Source organism: Elephantulus edwardii, unplaced genomic scaffold (assembly GCF_000299155.1).
Source record: "Elephantulus edwardii isolate Elephantulus edwardi_28Jun2011 unplaced genomic scaffold, EleEdw1.0 scaffold00002, whole genome shotgun sequence".
NCBI lineage: Eukaryota > Metazoa > Chordata > Mammalia > Macroscelidea > Macroscelididae > Elephantulus > Elephantulus edwardii.
In genome coordinates this window covers 16,275,669-16,294,247 of record NW_006399752.1, presented here as the reverse complement: position 1 = coordinate 16,294,247, position 18,579 = coordinate 16,275,669, and the positions used below count along the sequence as shown (strand labels likewise).

Sequence of the window (18,579 nt, the reverse complement as noted above, 5' to 3'; positions counted from 1 at the left end):
AAAGGCAACCCCGTTATTCTTGTCTTTTCATCTCCAGAGTAATATATCATATGGTCATCAGACTCAAAATGCCCCATGCCAGTCCATCTCATCTCTCCACTGCCTAATATGTCAATATTTACGCGTTCCATTTCATTCTTAACAATTTCCAACAGAAATGGAACGCATTCATATGAGACTATTAAAAATACGTTGTATTGGGTTAAGTTCACCTTAGACCTCAAAGTGACAATCCTAAACATTGGAAAAACCCGAATCAACTCTCAGTACTGTTGCATCACTTCTGACTCATAGGAACTGTGCAAGACAGAGTGGAACTGACTCATGGTTTCTGAGGTTGTAAACTTTTAAAAAAAAATTTATTAATTTTAATGAAAGTTTATGGAGACTTAGGGTTTCCAGTCATTCATTGTTGCACTTTTATCCCTGCCCACCCCCTCTCCCCCAAATCACTCCTGTCTTTGAAAAGAAAAAGAAAAACTCTTTCATTGTTATGCAGTCCCTCTTCCCAAGTTCATTCTACTTTGTAGCCTTCACTCTGGACTTCTATAATGACAAGAATACCCATTCATATGTCCCTTTTAAACAGATCTCTCCCTCATCTGTTTCAGTGCAATATACATCATTCCTCCCCTCCTTTTCGGTCTTCTCTCAGCCCTGATATCAGTCCTGTTCTACAACAGTGGCCCTATGCAATATTTGTGTCCTTTTGTGATTGAGATATTTCACTCAGCGTAATGCCCTCCAGTGTCATCCATTTTGCATAATATTTCATGAGTTTTTTGTTTTTCAGTGATGCATAGTATTCCATTGTGTAGATATACCAGAGCTTCTCCATCCATTTGTTTGTTGATGGGCACTTGGGTTGTTTCCAGCTCTTTGCTTTTGCGAACAAAGCCACAGTAAACATGGGTGTGCATATATCTGCTTGGGTGGCAGTTCTGGTTTCTTTAGGGCAAATTCCCAGTAGTGGAATTGCTGGGTCAAATGTTATTTCTGTTTGCAACTTTTTGAGAAAGTGCCATGCAGCTTTCCGTAGTGGTTGCACCAATTTACCCTCTCACCAACAGTGAATAAGGGTTTCAGTTTCTCCGCAGCCTCGCCAGCATTTGATGTTTGCTAGTCTGTTAAATTTTGCTATTCTTACTGGGGTGAGATGATATCTCATAGTTGTTTCAATTTGCATCTCTTTTAGAGCTAGGGATTTTGAACATTTCTTCATGTGCTTGTTAGCCATCTGAATGTCTTCATTGGCAAATGTCTGTTCATATCCTGTGCCCATTTTTCAGTTGAGTTATTTACCTTTATCTTGTTGTGGTACCTGAGTATTTTACAAATTCTAGATATAAGTCCCTTGTCAGACATGTCATTACCAAATATTTTTCCCAATCTGTGGCTTCCCTTTTTATCCTGTTGGAGAAGTTTTTGGATGTGCAGAGGTTATAAATTTTTATGGGAACAGTCTACTCATCATTCTCTTACCTAGCCCTTGGTTAATTGAAACCATAGACCTTGTGGTTAGAATGCTTAACCACTGTATTGCTAATACTTCTTAAAAATGTTACAGTCACGAAAAACTAGAGAAGAATAAGTAACTGTTTTTCATTAAAAGAGACTAGAGAGACATGACATTTGAGTACAACCCATTATCTTGGGTTACATACTTTTTTTGTTATGTGCCATCAAGTTTCCTGGGACCCATACAACCCTTTGTACAACAGCTTTGAAGCCTGCCTGAGCCAATCTCACTGATTCCAGCACACCGACCCCCATTGTCCCAGTTACTGTATCAGTCTGTCTCATCCCAGGTCATCCTCTCCTGCACTGTTCCTTCCACCCTTTGAAGCATGATGTCCTTTTCCAAGGACCACTCTCATGGCCGTGTGCCCAAAGGATGTGAGACAGAGCTTCAAAATCCTAACCTCCAAGGAGAAACTTGGTTTCACCTTCTCAAAAACATACCTGTTTGTTCAGGACTCTTCTCCAACACCACAAGTCTAAGGCATCAATTCTTCTGTTATCTTGCTCTCTGATGCATAGGAAGTAATTACAAAGACTGTGGCCTGGATTAGGTGCTCTTTAGTCTTTAGACTGACCTCATTGCTTTTCAGTACTCTGTGACAGCAGATTTTCCCAGTGTAATTCATCTTTTGATTTCCTAATTGCTGGTGCCAGGAGTGTTGATTGTTATAAAGAGTATCAGAAAAAATTTGTGGCACTTAAATAGGATCTATAGGTGAAGAGCATGTGGGAATTTTTTTCCTTTTTTGCCATTTTTTGCTACTTTTTATAAATTTAAAATTCATATAGAATTTAATTGTTTTTTAGGCACAATGATTATAAAGTAGTGTCACCTGCATTACGAGCAGTTGGTAATATTGTGACTGGTGATGATATTCAAACACAGGTGAGTGTAGATTTTAATTATTAAAGTAATGAGCTTTAAGGTTATCATGTTTTATCTTACTTGATTACATACTAATTAAAAATTTAGCATATGTATATAAACTACATGGATTTTTTTTAATAGCATGGACATGGATATAGCAGCCAGATTTGCTAGAAAAAGTTTAAGAAAGACTACTGGGGGTAGGGAGGATGTTTACATTAGTTAGAACTAGAACTAGGCCTTGAAAGTAGAGAAGAACATTAAAGAGCTATAACCCTATAAACAAAGATGGGAGTTCTAGTACATTAGTGGGTAAGGAGTTGCGCTGCCAACTCAAAGACAATTGGTTAGAATGCGCTAGCTATTCTGAGGGAGAAAGATGAGCATTTTCTAAATCCCACTGGAGGGTCAGCTGTGAGTTGGTTCTGACTTAAGGGCAATGAACATCATAAATAGAGGCAGAAAATTTAAGAGGCATTGAATTTGACTAGAATCGAAATTGTTAATGGAATCATTGATTATAAATAGGGTAGAAGTGAAATTGGAAATAGAAAGGCCTTTTAAATTAAATTGAAGCCTTGGATTATGGTATTAGCATTAGGAATAGGAAGAAAAATAGCAAGGAAAAAAGGGCCAGATTGGTAATTAACTATTAGTATGTGCATGTCGTGATGTATGCCGGAGAATGGGGAGATGTCAAAAGAGATGTGGCAAAAAAGGCCTTGGCAAATAAAGATTGACTCCATATTTGGAATACAGTCTTTCCTGAAGAGAAAAACTTAAGTGTTCTTTTTTTATTTACATATTTTAAACTTTTGATCTCTAAAGTAATAATTATTTTAATTACTAAACAGTTATTTATAAATTATAATTATTAATTTAAACATAATTCTTTAGAGATAATGCTCATAAATATATATTTTTTAAAATATAAAATGTATTTCTCAACTTTATTTCCAGTACATGGCTGCATTTCTTCATTAGGTGCATGATTTAGTGCAAATCATTTTGAAGTCTTTTCAAATTAGGAACGTGGTTAATTATACCATGGAGTAAAAAAAAAAATATATGACATCAAAGTTTGATTCTTTATAAAAGTAGAGAAATAAACATTTTAATGGACCAAGTCTATTCTACATAATAAAGTTTCTTAATGGTTATAGAATGAAATACTGTTAGATTGTATCATTTTCTGTTTTTCCACCTAAAACATTTTTACTTTTTGTATATGTATATGTAAAAATATCTATCAAATCTGACTTCCTCCAATTAATTTAGCAGAGCTAGAGGTTTGGTTTCACAAGTTAATTACAAGTATGAGTTGAATTCTGGCTACATTTGTAAATTTGAAGGATACATTTGTACATGTTCTGCCTTTTCTCCCCCCTTGAATTTTAGTGGAGTGAGAACTGCACACTTCATTATCCCAGGGTTAGACACATTTGGCTACAGGAAAACAGAAGATGATAAGTGCCTAAATTTTGCTTTGAGAGGAATTTCTCTTCTTAATGCAGTTTTCAGAATTTTTTTTCCTAAATAATTCATTAATGGAATTTTATAAATTTATTTACTGTGGAACTTTTTGTTTCTTCTCACTTTTGTTTTAGGTAATTTTGAATTGTTCTGCATTACCATGTCTCTTACACTTACTGAGTAGCCCAAAGGAGTCAATTAGAAAGGAAGCCTGTTGGACTGTTTCTAACATAACTGCTGGAAACAGAGCTCAGATTCAGGTAACACCTTTCAGAGCTAAGGTTAGAACAGGAAATTCTAAGCAACCAGTTTGGACAAAAATCAGAATTCTATCTGTTTGGTGTTTTTTTCTGTTCCTTCCCCCCCCCCCCGGTGCCCCCAGGGAGTTAATAAAACATTTGTTAGGATTCTTAAAGAAATTTTCTAAAATAATAACTTAGTTGTAAAATTTTAAGAATATTAATTTCATACGTAAAAGTGCTTAGCATCTTTAAGGAGAATGTAATTAGTTTTAAATAAGTTAGACGATGATCCTATTCTGCAAGGATGTAATGAATTACTAAATTACTAAGGTCTTCCCCAAGCTCCTTAATCAGTAATTACTTACTGACCCTGGTAATCATATGTCTTGTGCTTTATCATGTGTAAAATTTATAGTTTGCTGATACTTTTCCTGGGGAGCTCTGGTGGCTTTGTGGTAAGAAGTTGCACTGCCAGCCTGTCGGCACAGTTTGAATCCATCAGCTGCTCTTTGGGAGAAAGGTGGTCAGTCTCCTCCCTTCCGTGTGATTTACAGCCTCTAGAAACCCACAGGCTGGTCAGAGGATTCTGTTCTGACTTGAAGATACCTAACAACAACAGTATCTTGTCCAGTTTTTAAAAGGCTATTTATTTTCCTTTTAGAAGGAAAACATGTGAAAACTTGATAGTTTAAAAATAATATATTTCCAAAGAACCTGATGCTTGAAAGACAGTGAGTTTCAATAAACCTTTATTTTGAACTATTTGAAAATATTTGCATTGATTCTACAATACCATTTTCCCCCTAGGCTGTGATAGATGCAAATATTTTTCCTGTTTTGATTGAGATTCTTCAGAAAGCGGAGTTTCGCACGAGAAAAGAAGCAGCATGGGCTATTACTAATGCAACATCAGGAGGCACTCCAGAGCAAATGCGGTATGGATATGGAGCTCCTAAAATATAAAGGGAAAATCTGAAATAAAATGTATTTGTTATTTTATGGTGAAACTAAAGTAATATTTCTAAGTTAGAGGTGAGGCATTCAACACTAATGGCCAAAGGACAGACAGGTTAAGGATGACAGCAGTTTGATTATCCATGGAAAAAATGAAAGGTCATTACAAGACAGGAATAAAAGATGAAAATAGATGTTAGGAGAGCCTCTGAAACTTTTACTAAAACATAAGAAGTTAAAAGAAAGGGAAGAAACTGCTGAAATAAAAGAACAGAAAATTTCAAAGGGCAACTCAAGAAGACAAAAGATTATAATGAAATATGCAAAGAGCTGGAGTTCAAAATTAAAAAAGAAAGAATTTTTCTCAAACTGAAAGAACTGAAGAACAAATTGAGGCTTTGAGTTGTAATACTGAAGTATTCTATGGATAAAATAGTGAATGATAGCATCAAATAATAGGAAGTGTCAAAAGAAGACGGGAGGAATCATTAATATCCTATACAAGTAAAATCTTACTGGATCTTATTAATAAATGACTGGAACAGTGAATGCTTGGGGACTGCCAGAAATTCAAGCTGGTTTCAAAAGAGGCTGTGGAATGCACAATATCATTGCTGATTTCAGATGGATCTTGGCTAAAAGCAGAAAATACCAGAAAGTTGTTTACTTATGTTTTATTGGCTATACAAAAGCATATGATTGTGCATAACAAATTAAGCCTGCATTGAGAATAATGGAAATCCAAGAACATTTATTTGTGCCCATTGGAAGTCCCTATATAGGTAAAAAAGCTCTAGTCTGAACAACAAAGTATAGAAGAGCAAGGCCATGTGATAATGGCCATGTCTGACTTTTTCCAACTTCACAAAGGGGAATTATTTCCTTCAACAATGTCAACAATATGAAACCTATTCTCATGAGGTCAGACATGTCCCTCATACTCCTATACCTCCTTTTTACTCTTCCCAACACCAGTCTTACTGCTTTGTTGTTGCTGTTGTTAGTTAACATCAAGTTGAGTACAACTCATAACAACCCTATGATGCTATCCTCACACTTTCTGACATACTAGAGCCCATTGCAGCAGTAACCATGTCAGTTGTAGCAGTCACCCTGTCAATCTACCTGGTGGAGCGTCTTCTCCTTCACCAACCCTCCACCTTTCTGAGCATCATACCTTTCTCCAAGTAGTAGCATCTCCTAACAGTATTCCAGAAGTATGTGAGGCAAAGCCTCATCATTTTTGCCTCCAGAGAGCATTCTGGCTGCACTCTCTCCTGGACAATCATTTGATCTTTTGGCAGTCCATGAGATGTTCAGTGCTCTGCTCTAACACCATAGGGCATAGACATCAATTCGTCTATCATCCTTATTCTTCTTACTGCTTTACTGGGTCCAAAATCTGATACAATAGCTCACATACTACACAGAGTCACATTATGGAAACCAAAAGGCTCTAATTCAGGTTAGTAGCAGAATACACAATAACTCAGTCAGAGGGAACTCTAGTGGCCTAGTGGCAAGAAGCTTTGCAGCAATCCTGAAGGCATGTAGTTTGAATCCACCAGGTGCTCCACTGGAGAAGGAGGGGTAGTCTCCTTATGCCAGTCGGATCCAGTTCGATGGTACACAACAAGAAAAGAAATAATTAGGACATCTTCCAAAAATGTGCTCTCAGGCACCTCAGCCTTGAGTCTCGTGACTTTAGGCCAGTGTTACAAAGCTCTTAGACCTGCCAGTTAGGACTCTTCCCACCCCAGTCCTCCAGCAGAGTTGGGCCAAAGACTTTTAGCTCTGTTTGTGTGGCGTAGCAGTCCCAAGATCTGCTCTGTCTCATGTCATATCTCTGGTGCTCCACTGTGTCTGTTATAGCTGCTGCTCCTATTGGCCCTAGTCTGGCTGGTACAAGAATCTCTGGCCCTGAAGAACATGGCACATTCTCTTGCATCTTCTTTGTAGTTGGGAAAGATCCTCCAATTCTGCTGCTGAGTCTGCTCAGTTTAATGGTGAGACTAACCAATCACCTTGTGGATAGGCTAACATGCCCTATTCACATATTCCCATCTGTCTTCATGGCAAAGTCAGGCAATGGCTAGGAAAGCCATTTTAAACAATAAACCCTTAACACCATCCAAGGGAATAGTGCATGGTTTAAAATCAGGAATGGTGAGTGTCAGGGTTGTTCCCTGTATGATGTTGTAATCTGTATGATGAGCAAGAAAATTAAGAAAGTGGACTATATGAAGAAGAGTGTGGCACCAGGATGGGAAGAAGACTCAGCAACAACCAGTGCTGTATAAATTACACAACCTTGCTTGCAGAAAGTGAAGCCAAGTTGAAGCATTTAGCAAAATATCAAAAAGACCATACCCTTCAATATGGATTACACTTCAAGAATCAAAAAGTCTTACCTTTGAACCAATAAGCAACATCATGATAGAGAAAAGACTAAAGTTCGTCAATTATTTAATCTATTTTTCTTCATATTAGTATGCAGTAAGTTTCTAGACGGAAAGAATTCTTTTTCTAGCCATTTTAGCTACTATCTTAATTCTATAAAAATATATGCAGATATGTGATTAGGTTTAGCATGCGTTCTGTGATTACTGTTGAGTGTCTAGTATTGCTAGTTGTGCTAAATAGATTATTTCCATTATTGAGTACCATGTATTTTATCTCTAACCTCAGAAGTCTGATAATTACTCATTCAATAAAATATTTGTTATCAAGTACAGCTGTCTGAGGAGAGTTGTGCTGCTAACCCAATTGCCAAGTGTAAAGTTTATCTTTCAATATGACCTTTTCTAGGCATTATTTAACTTTGCTATGTAAATGGGCGAGAATGTGCAGATGGGACATATTAACCTATCCACTATGGATATCTACCATTCCACAAGAGAATTGGCCAGTCTCAGCAATCTGCAAGGGGATTGGCTATCTTGCTGTTGAATTGAGCAAGCCAGCAGCAGGAGACAGACAGATCTTTTGTTACCATTTAACAAGAAACAAGAGAATGTAGGACATCCTTCTTGCTCCAGCTATACCTGTGGCAGCAACACCTGTGACCGAACTGGAGACCTGATATGAGATAGGACTTTGAGAGGGGAGAGTCAATATTGACAGGACTGAGAACTTTCTTGGACAGGTAGGGTTGGGGGAAACCAATATTGATTGGCAGGAGAGCTTGGGAACTGAGAACTTGGGAATACTGGCCTAAAGCCATGAGGCTTGAGGCTGAGGTGTCTGTGTGCACATTTCAGGAGCTGATTTGACTGTATTCTGTTATTAATCTGGATTATAACCTCTTGACTTTCCCAATATGGTTCTTAGTGGTCTGTGAGCTATTGCATTGGACTTTGAACCCAGCAAAGCACTAAGATTGGTGTTAAGATGAATATAAAGAGGTAATGGTAGTATGTGAGATATGTTTGATATCATGAGAATTGTTTTTGTGATGTTGGTGGTGTTGATGGGGACACTTTCCTTTTGTGAAGTTGCTACAGATGAGAAATGGCCATCTCCATGTGGCCCTTGCTCTTTTCACACCATGCTGTTTTAGCAGTTTAAATCTACTCACAGTCTCTGGGAGAAACATGAGCAGCCTCCTCTATGGGATTTACAGCCTTGCATACCCAGTGGTGGATCATTTGTGACTCACTGGCTTTAAGTTTCAGTTTTTGATAGTACAGTATATGACAAGTACTAGTAATGTATGTGCATTTTATTTAGTAGAAGTAAGGAAAGGGAGATGAAAATGAGATTTTATTGAACACCTGCATACTAGATAATCTTATGTAATATGTATTTGCTCATTTAAGTATAATTACAGATCTGTGAAGTTATTAGTATCATTATTTTATAAACTAGGAAACTTGATCCATAATCAACAACACAGTGGTAATAGCAGTGAAGAATTCAGAAGACATGCTGCATTTAGGAAATCTGCTGACAAGGACTTCTTTAAAGTGCTGAAGAGCAAATGTTTCAGTTGAAAGACTGTACCTGAGCCAAACCATAGTATTTTAAGTTCCTTCATATGCTTCTGAAATTGAACAATGAATAAGGAAGGCCAAAGAAGAGTAGATACTTTTGAATTGTAGTATTGGAGAAGAATAACGAATATCCCATGGTCTACCATGGAAAAAAGCACAAACAAATCTGTGTTGGAGGAAATGCAACCAATATGTTCCTTGGAGGCATGGAGGTAAACGTTCATCTCACATACTTTGACCATTTTGTCAGAAGGTACCAATCATTGGATAAAGATAACACGCTGGAGAAGGTAGAGAGTTATCAAAAAAAGAAAATCCTCAGCAAGTTGGATTGACACAGTATCTGTAACAGTGGGGTTTAGCATGTTGGAGATAGATGGTACAAAATAGGGAACAGTTGATATCTGTTTTTCATAGATTTGTAATGAATCATAGTCTATTCAGAGGCATTTAACAACAACATAGGACCATCCTTGAAGTGTGTACAAAGATTCTCCTTAAAAAAGAACACCAACAAAACAACACAGAAAACACTGCACCCACTACCTACTGTTAGTGCTCATGTCATGGAAAACAAGTCAAGTCCTGATTTGTTTGTGAATATGCTTATAATTTACAATACCATTCAGTGTTAATTATGTTAAATTTTGAGAATAAGAAGAGTAAAGTTTCAAGTTCTTACATGTAGTTGTAACCTGTCTGTTGCTCAGAGTTTGGCTTTCCTAGACCATTGTCTTTAAACTGATCTAGTTACCTAAATTCTTCCTGCCCTTCAAATACAGGGTCCACCTACATCAGCAGCAGCTGCATATGCCATGTATTCCTCAGGCATAGAGGGCATTTTAGTCTGTAAAAGGAGAAGTGGTAATGTAGGGAGGCTGAGTCTGACTTCTGCTCTCTCAACAAAGGAGAATTGCTCCATCATCATCATCCACATCCATAGCACAATACCAATTTCCATTAGTTCAGAGGTATCCGCCCCACTCCTGCCTCTCTTTTTACTAATTCCAACACCAATGATGCTGATCTACTGAGTGTGAAGTTCATTGCAATATCTCATAGAGCCCATGGAACCATAATCATAATTGTGAGGGATATTAGGGAAATTAACAGGATATAATTGCTGTTGACAACAGGATACATTTTCTGTCAATACAGCTTCTAAAATGTGTTCACTGGCCCTTCAACCTCACGACTTTAGGCTTTTGTTAAAAAGTTCATAGTCTTGCCAATTTGGGCTGTCTTCCTCCCTGGTCCTCCAGCAAACTTGGGTGCAGGCTCTTAGATCAGGTTCCATAGGCCAGCTCTATCTCTTGTCAAGTCTCTGGTCCTCTGCTGTAGCTGCTGCTTTTGTAGGTCTGGCTGACACAAGAATCTCTGGCCTCAAAAGGCACACTGCATTCTCTGCTGCTGCTTTGCTGGTGGTGAGAGTCTTAAAATCTGGCACTGAATCTGGATAATTTAGTGGTGCGACTAGCCATTCCCTTTGTGGATAGGCTAACAGGCCCTATTAAGATACTCACACCCATCGACATGGCAGAGTCAAAGTCAGTGGCTTAGGAACCATCTTGAATGATAAACACTTAATGCTACATAGACTGTCCACATTAGTCTGTCCACATAGTCAGTCCTGACATTAAATTGAGCAGATTCGGTGGCAGAGAGTGTGAATCTCACCACCAAGAAATTAGAATAGGAGGCAGAGAGATACAGTGTGTGCCCTTCAGGGTCAGAGATTCTTGTGCAGAACTTGTATCTTGCTGTTAATTAAGAACTCTCTGGACCAAGGGATTCTCTTGCTCTTAACTGAGAAACTCTGTGGGCTGAGGAATTATATCTTGCTGTTAATTGAAAAACTCTCCGTAAGAGTGTATCTGGCTGTTAATTTGAGTTGTAGCCTGTTGACTTCCCAAGTAAGCCCCATAACCATCAGTATAGTTATATGAAGTCTTTGTAGTCACTGCAGTGGATTTTGGAACCAATCTATATGCTTAGCAAATTATTTGAGAAGCTGGACTCTGTGAAGAGGAGTGCGGCATCAGGATTGGAGGTAGACTCATAAATAACCTGCATTATGCAGATGACACAACCTTGCTTATTCAAAGTGAGAAGTTGAAGCACTTATTGCAGAAGATCAAGGAATGCAGCTTTCAATATGGATTGCATCTCAATGTAAAGAAAACAAAGATTCTTACCACTGAACTGAGAGGCAGTATCTTGATGAATAGAGAGGAGATTAAAACTGTCAATAAATTTATTTTACTTGGATCCACAGTTAATACCGTTGGTACTAGAAGTCAGGAAATAAAGAGATGCATTGCACTGGAAAAATCTGCAGTTAGGGCCCTCTCGAAATTATTGAGGAGTAGTGATTGTCAGTTTGAGGACTAAGGTGTGTATAATTTAGTCCATAGTCTCTCTGATCACTTGCTATGCGTCTGAGATCTTAGCAGTGAATAAGAACAGGAAAAGAAGTGATACCTTTGAGCTATGGTATTGGAGAACACTGAACATATCATGGATGGCCAAAAAAAGCAAACAGATATGTCTTGGAGAGGGTGCAGCTGGAGTGCTCTTTGAAGGCAAGAATGATGTGGCTTTGGCTCATGTACTTTTGGCATGTTGATAGGAGGGCCTATCCCTTGGAGATAGACATGGTGCTAGGAAGGGTGAAGAGTTGGTGAAGGAGAGGAAGACCCTTGACCAGGTGGATTGACATGGTGACTACTGCATTGAACTCTTTTGTGTCAGGAAGTGTGAAGATGGCACAGGATAGAATAGGGCTCAGATCTTTTGTTCACAGAAATATATACTTGACTCAATGGTACCTAACAACAGCAAGTGTTGAAACATGGGGGGACATGTCAGATCTCATGCCAATTTAGTTTTCTGTGGAGGATACTGTTGATAGGGGCAGTTCCTCCTGTGGAGGTAGTAGAGCAGACTGGACTGTTTCCATGGTTCTCTTATGAATATTGCTCTTTTTGCAATTGGTGTCAGGAGTGGAATTTGTTCTAGTGGCTCCAGACTGATAGAAACATGGGGTTTTGTAAATTTGTGACTTCAGCAGTATATCTAAGATGATTACTTTTGTTGCTTCAAATGGGATAAGAATAGCCAGAAAAATATCTTTTGACCTGAGGTGGAAAACCAGTGACCTAAGACTTAAGACTAGATATATTTAAAGATGATATTTAAGGGTAGAGAATGAAGAGGGAACTGGGAATTTATTTAAAGGTTTTAGTATTAAAATCTTTAGGTTTGTTGATTTATCTTTGTAAATACTGCTTTTTCTTTCATGTAGTATTGTTAAGATACAAAAATAAATGTTTGTTGTAATAAGATCCAGTGTAAAAGTGAATACTGGAGGTTTTAATGTTAGATATTTTGTAGAAATGAATAATCAATGCTATAATGATAAGATTTGATAACAAATGATAACAAACTGTGGCTGATTCTGAGAAGAATGGGAGTTCCAGGACACTTGAGCGTTCTAATGCGAAACCTATATTTGGACCAAGAGGCAGTCGTCAGAACAGAGCAAGGAAACACTGCATAGTTCAAAATTGGGAAAGGCGTATGCCAGGGATGTGTCCTATCTCCACACTTTTCCAACCTGTTTGCAGAACAGATTATCCGAGAGGCAGGGCTCTATGAGGAGAAGTGTGGCGTCAGGATTGGTAGAAGATCTATTAAGAATCTACGTTATGCAGATGACATGACCCTGCTTGCTGAAACTGAAGAGGACCTGAAATGCTTGCTGCAGACGGTCAAGGACTGCAGCCTTCAGTATGGATTGAAGCTCAATGTCAAGAAAACAAAGATTCTCACCACTGGACCAATTGGCAGCATCAGGATGGATGGTGAAGAGATTGAGATCAATGGTCAACACTCTTGGCACCAGTAGCCAGGAAATCAAAGAACGTATTGCGATGGGAAAGTCTGCTGTTAGGGATCTATCTCTCCAGGGTACTGAAGAGCTATGGTGTCACTCTGGAGACTAAGGTGTGTCTGATACAGGCTATGGTCTTTTCAATCACTTGTTATGCATCAGAGAGTTGGACAATGACTAGGGAGGATAGAAGGAGAATTGATGCCTTTGAGCTGTGGTGCTGGAGAAGAGTATTGAATGTACCCTACGACTGCCAAGAAAACAAACAGATCCATCCTAGAGAGGGTTAAACCAGGCTGCTCCTTGGTGGCAAGGATTCTGAGGCTTTGTCTGACATACTTTGGACATGTTGCAAGGAGGGAGAGGTCCTTGGAGAGGGACATCATGCTTGGGAGGGTGGAGAGACGGCGCAGAAGGGGAAGGCCCTCTATGAGATGGATTGATTCAGTGACTGGGGTAATAGGGATGGGTGTATCAGAGGCAGTGAGATTGGCACAGGATAGAGCAGGGTTTAGGGCTGTTGTACATAGGGTTGCTGAGTCGCAGGTGACTCGACGGCACATAACAACAACAACAACAAAATGATAAGAAATATTGTAGATGATAGGAAATCCTTCTTCAGCTAGTTAATTGGAAATGCTAAAAAGGGAAAATTTGCCCTAGAAAATTGCTTATTGAAGTAATACTTGATAGAGGGCCTAGAACTTGGCCTGGGGAAGACTAATAGGCCGAACCAGTACTCTGAGAAGAATAGCATTTGAATGAAATTGTGGCTCCACCTTGGACTATAAAAGTTTCCACTGAAAGAAATAAGCAGAAAGAGGAGAAAAGAGACTTTGACTTTTCGGAATTGGAACAGGCTGTTTCAGAATCCCCTTTCACAGCTTGAAGGTAAAGGAAGCTGGCAAGTATGTTAACTTGTGGAGACCACATTATGTGAGAATTTAAATATTTCTATTGTTTGGATAAATAGTATAGTACTTAATGTCTTAGAGTGTTTCATTATGAAGAGTATTTTTCATGTTACTATTACTTAAGGATTTTTTTAAACTTTTTTTGTACGTGTTTTAAAGGTAGTATCAAATAGTGTTTAAATCTTCTCCCATCACACCTTTCCTTTTCATTTCTCTGAAGGTATTTGGTAGCCTTAGGCTGCATTAAACCACTTTGTGACCTTTTGACTGTGATGGACTCCAAAATAGTTCAGGTGGCTTTAAATGGACTTGAAAATATTTTACGCCTTGGAGAACAAGAATCTAAGCAGAATGGAATAGGCATTAATCCATATTGTGCTCTCATTGAAGAAGCATATGGTAAGCAAATAATTTAAAAATGTGTAAGTAACGTATTGTTGTTGTTTTTATGTGCCATTGAGTCCCCTGTAACTCATAGCAACCCTATGTACAACAGCTCTGAACTAATGTGTAGTCATTTCTTAATTGTCTGTCATAAGATGGTTTTTTAAAGTACATTAACCTTAATTCTCTATCCCTAATAATTTATTTCATGACTTATCTTTCTTTTTACATAGTCTTTACAAATACTGATTTAACTGTAGAAGGGAGTGTGTGTGTGTGTGTGTGTGTGTGTGTGTGTGTGTGTGTGTATTGAAGCACAACATCAAGAAAACAAAGATTCTCACCAGTGGGCCAGTTGGCAGCGTCATGATAGATGGAGAAGAGATTGTTAACAAATTCAGCGTGCTTGGTTCCACAATTAACATCTTGGCACCAGCACTCAGGAAATCAAAAGACAAATTGCATTGAGAAAATCTGCTGTCAGGGACCTAGAGTGTTGAAGAGCAAAGATGTCAGTCTAGAGACTATTGAGTGACTGATCCAAGTCATGGTCTTCACAGTTACTTGCTATACATCAGAGAGCTGAACAGTGACTAAGGATGACAGAAGAAGAATTGATGCCTTTGAATTGTGGTGCTGGAAAAGAGTCTTGAGCATTCTGTGGATTGCCAAGAGAAAAATTGACTGGGAGAAGGCAAAGCCAACCTACTCTGTGAAGGCACGCTTTTTGAAGCTCTGTCTCACATACTTTGGACATGTTGCCTTGGAGAGAATATCAAGCTTGGAAGGGTGGAGGGAAGGCACAAGAGAGGAAGACCCTGGATGAGATGGATTGACACAATAACTGGGGCAATGGGGGCAGATGTGTTGGAGACAATGAGATTGGCTTAGGAAATGGCAGAATTCAGGGTTATGTGTGTAGGGTCACTATGAGTCATAGGCAACTCGACAGCACATAACGTGTGTGTGTGTGTGTGTGTGTGTGTGTGTATATATATAGTCTGTCTGTGTGTGATACATGTATGTCTAGCATATGTATATTGAGCTCTGGTGGCCTGGTAATAGGAGGCTTTGCTGCCAACACAAAGGTATGTGGTTTGTATCCACCACTGCTCTGCAGGAAAAGGATGGTCATTTTCCTTTGTGGTTTACTGCCTCTGGAAACCTGCCAGCAGGACAACTGAGTTAGTTCCAGTTCCTCAGTATATAACAACATCAGTGTGTGTGTATGTCTCTATCTCTATCTCTCTATCATCTGTATCATCTATATCATATCATCTATATCATCTATATCTATATCTTAGTGTATATATGTTTACTCTTCTAATATTTTAGAGACATGCTTTATATAATCTTTATGACTTTTAATAACCATGCAGTGTTATATTGAGTGACTGAACCATTCATTTTAGACATAGCCCTATAGTTTACTATAAGTTTGTAGGGGGGGTTCTTTCTTTGAATTAATATCTTGGATTAAATTTCTAGCAGTGCTATTACTGAATCTTGAATACAGACTTTTTATACTTTGATATGTTCCTCAGTATGCTTTTCTAAATTTTATGTTACTTGACAGTGTACCAGTAATACAAAACCTCCCCTACACTCTCATTCTTGCTTTGCTGACTTAAAAATATAAAATGCTATCTTAGAGTTTTTTATATGCCTTTCTTGGTTTGTGTTCAAGGCCTCAAATCTCTTCCTGAAATGGTTCTGAAATTCAGGTGGGAAAGACTCAAGGTCCTATTTTGGTTCCCGTGGATTTGATTTAATTTTCCTCAGCTTCAGCTTGAACTTGCATATGAGTAGTTGGTGGTCTGTTCCACAATCAGCTCCTGGCCTAGTTTTCACAGCTGATATTGAGCTTCTTCAGCGGCGATGTGATCACATATGTAATCAGTCTGATTCCATTAAATGAAATCCATGTGTATAACCTGCGTTTATGTTTCTTAGAAAATGTATTTGCAATGAATGAATTATTGATTGTGCAAAACTCAGTCATTCTATCTCCACCTTCATTTCTGTCACTGAGTCCACATTTTCCAACTATTCTTGATCCTTCTTCTCTGTTCCCAACTTTTGCATTCCAGTCACCCATTATTATTAATGCATCTTGGATGCATTAATGGATGGATATTAGCGTGTCACTCACAATATTGTGCATTAATGGATGGATATTAGCGTGTCACTCACAATATTGTATTGCAAGATGGATCTAGAAATGACTTTTTTTAACTGTGAAAGCAACCCCATTTTTCCTCACCTTTTCATCTTCAGAGTCTCATATGATTGTCCAACTAAAAATGCCCCATGCCAGTCCATCTCATCTTGCCAATACTTAGTATGTCAATATTTATGTGTTCCAATTCTTCCTTAACAATATCTAATTTTCCTACATTCATGGTTCTCACATCCCATGTTCCAGTCACTAGTATCTGCTTACAACTGTTCCTCTTCCTTTTTTATTTCCATACTTGAAAGCTCCTCCTCAGTTGCCCTGTTAATCTATGTGTGTTCTGTTGTACATACGGTTTTCAGAAGCCTCCTATTTCGAAAGTGGATGGCCAAACCTTCTTCCTATCTGTCTTAATGTGAATGCTCAGATTTAGAGAAGCATCTGACAGAAAAAAGCAGATGGAAGCTATTTCCCCAATTGTGGAATTAACCATTAGTTTCAGTGTTGTCCCCGCTCTTGGCACAAGTGTCTTGACTCACTTACTTCCCTGCTCCACCATCCACCAGCATCCCAATCCACTCCTACCCACTCCCTTCAACACCTATCTTCCATTGTCCAACCCTTGATCTGATAGCTTCTATCTGTAGCTTTCTGGGCTTCTGTGATTCCAAACACTTCAGCTGCTGACAATTTCTTATTCTGTGGCCAGTGTCTCTTATGTTTCGTGGTAATGTTTCCCAAGCAAGGATGATGTGTCCTGTAGATCTGGTACTTAGATTCTTTTCCTGGCCAGAGGGCTGCAGGTTTATTCCTTATAGAAACCTCTGTATTTTCCATGTGTTAGTTTATTTCCTCATCAGATTTTAATACTTTTTAAGCTTCATCCAGTTAACCTTTTTGAATATTTTTGTAAAGATTTCAATTTATTCTGTAGTTATTTATGCTGATAAGGCTTTTCTCCTTTTTATTTTAATAAAACAACTATATTCCTTGATACTTAGTAAATGACTCAATGTGATTCAATCCTTCAAAGTTAAAAAGTCATTATCCACAGAAATTTGAAGAAAATTAAATTTTACTGAGTATATTTTATTGTTATTTGGTATTTAAAATATTTAACTCATGCAATTTAGTTTGGTATAAAGCATAAACTTAATTTTTTTTTGTTTGTTTTTCCTTTTCCTTTTTTCTTTAAATGTTTTATTTTTATTTAATTCCCCTTAAATCAGATGGTTTTTGACACTTTTATTCCAAACCATGCCTAGTATATCACTTACATTTACTTCAAATTACATAAATACAAAATATTAACCATTAACTATTTCTTTATTATTTTTACCTCTTATACATTAGAATTTAGTCTAGCTATTTTGTATATATGACTACTTTTTCTTTAGTCTTTCAACATATAATAATCCAATTGAAGAATTTAAGAATTACTTAAGTAAGATATATTTTTAGCATTGACCAGATTTATATATAGATTTTTTTTCTTGTAAACTTTAGAATATAAATTATGTTGAGTGAGATATCTGTCACAAAAGGACAAAAACTGCATGGTGTCACTGTTGTAAAATGGTACTGACATCGGGGTTGAGGGGAGACTGAGAAAGATGGGATAAATAATGTATACTTCATTGAAACAGATGAGGGAGAGAACTGTTTAAAGGGAATATGTGATTAGGTGTTTTTGTCATGACAGGAGTCTAGAATGAAGGCTGCATAGTGGAGTGGACCTGAAGGGAGGGATTGTAAAACAATGAAAGATTTTTTTTTGGTTTACTTTTCAAAGAGAAGAGTATACTGGGGATAGAGAGGGGTGGGCAAGGAAAAAAGTGCAACAATGAATGAATGGAAATCCAAAGTCTCCATAAATTTTCATTGGACTATGTAGGTTGGATTATTTTGATTTAACTAAACATATTTTGAAGCTTGGGCAATAATTTTTTTTATAAATATATGCTTTATACAATAGGTTTGGATAAAATTGAATTTCTGCAAAGCCATGAAAATCAGGAAATTTACCAAAAGGCTTTTGATCTGATTGAACATTACTTTGGTGTAGAAGAAGAAGACCCCAGCATTATACCTCAGGTGGATGAAAACCAACAGCAGTTTGTATTTCAGCAGCAGGAAGCACCAATGGAAGGGTTTCAGTTTTAA

General features: G+C 37.8%; 1 protein-coding gene across 1 annotated transcript in view; it reads left to right on the top strand.

The window, feature by feature from the left end:
* The window catches only part of KPNA5 (karyopherin alpha 5 (importin alpha 6)), a 48,308-nt gene extending 29,729 nt beyond the window's left edge, over positions 1 to 18,579 (top strand). Inside the window, exons 9-13 of the mRNA XM_006879151.1 lie at positions 2,329 to 2,407; positions 3,997 to 4,122; positions 4,912 to 5,039; positions 14,077 to 14,255; positions 18,392 to 18,579. Of these exons, the coding sequence (XP_006879213.1) occupies positions 2,329 to 2,407; positions 3,997 to 4,122; positions 4,912 to 5,039; positions 14,077 to 14,255; positions 18,392 to 18,579 (700 nt within the window). The remainder of the gene's footprint in view (positions 1 to 2,328; positions 2,408 to 3,996; positions 4,123 to 4,911; positions 5,040 to 14,076; positions 14,256 to 18,391) is intronic.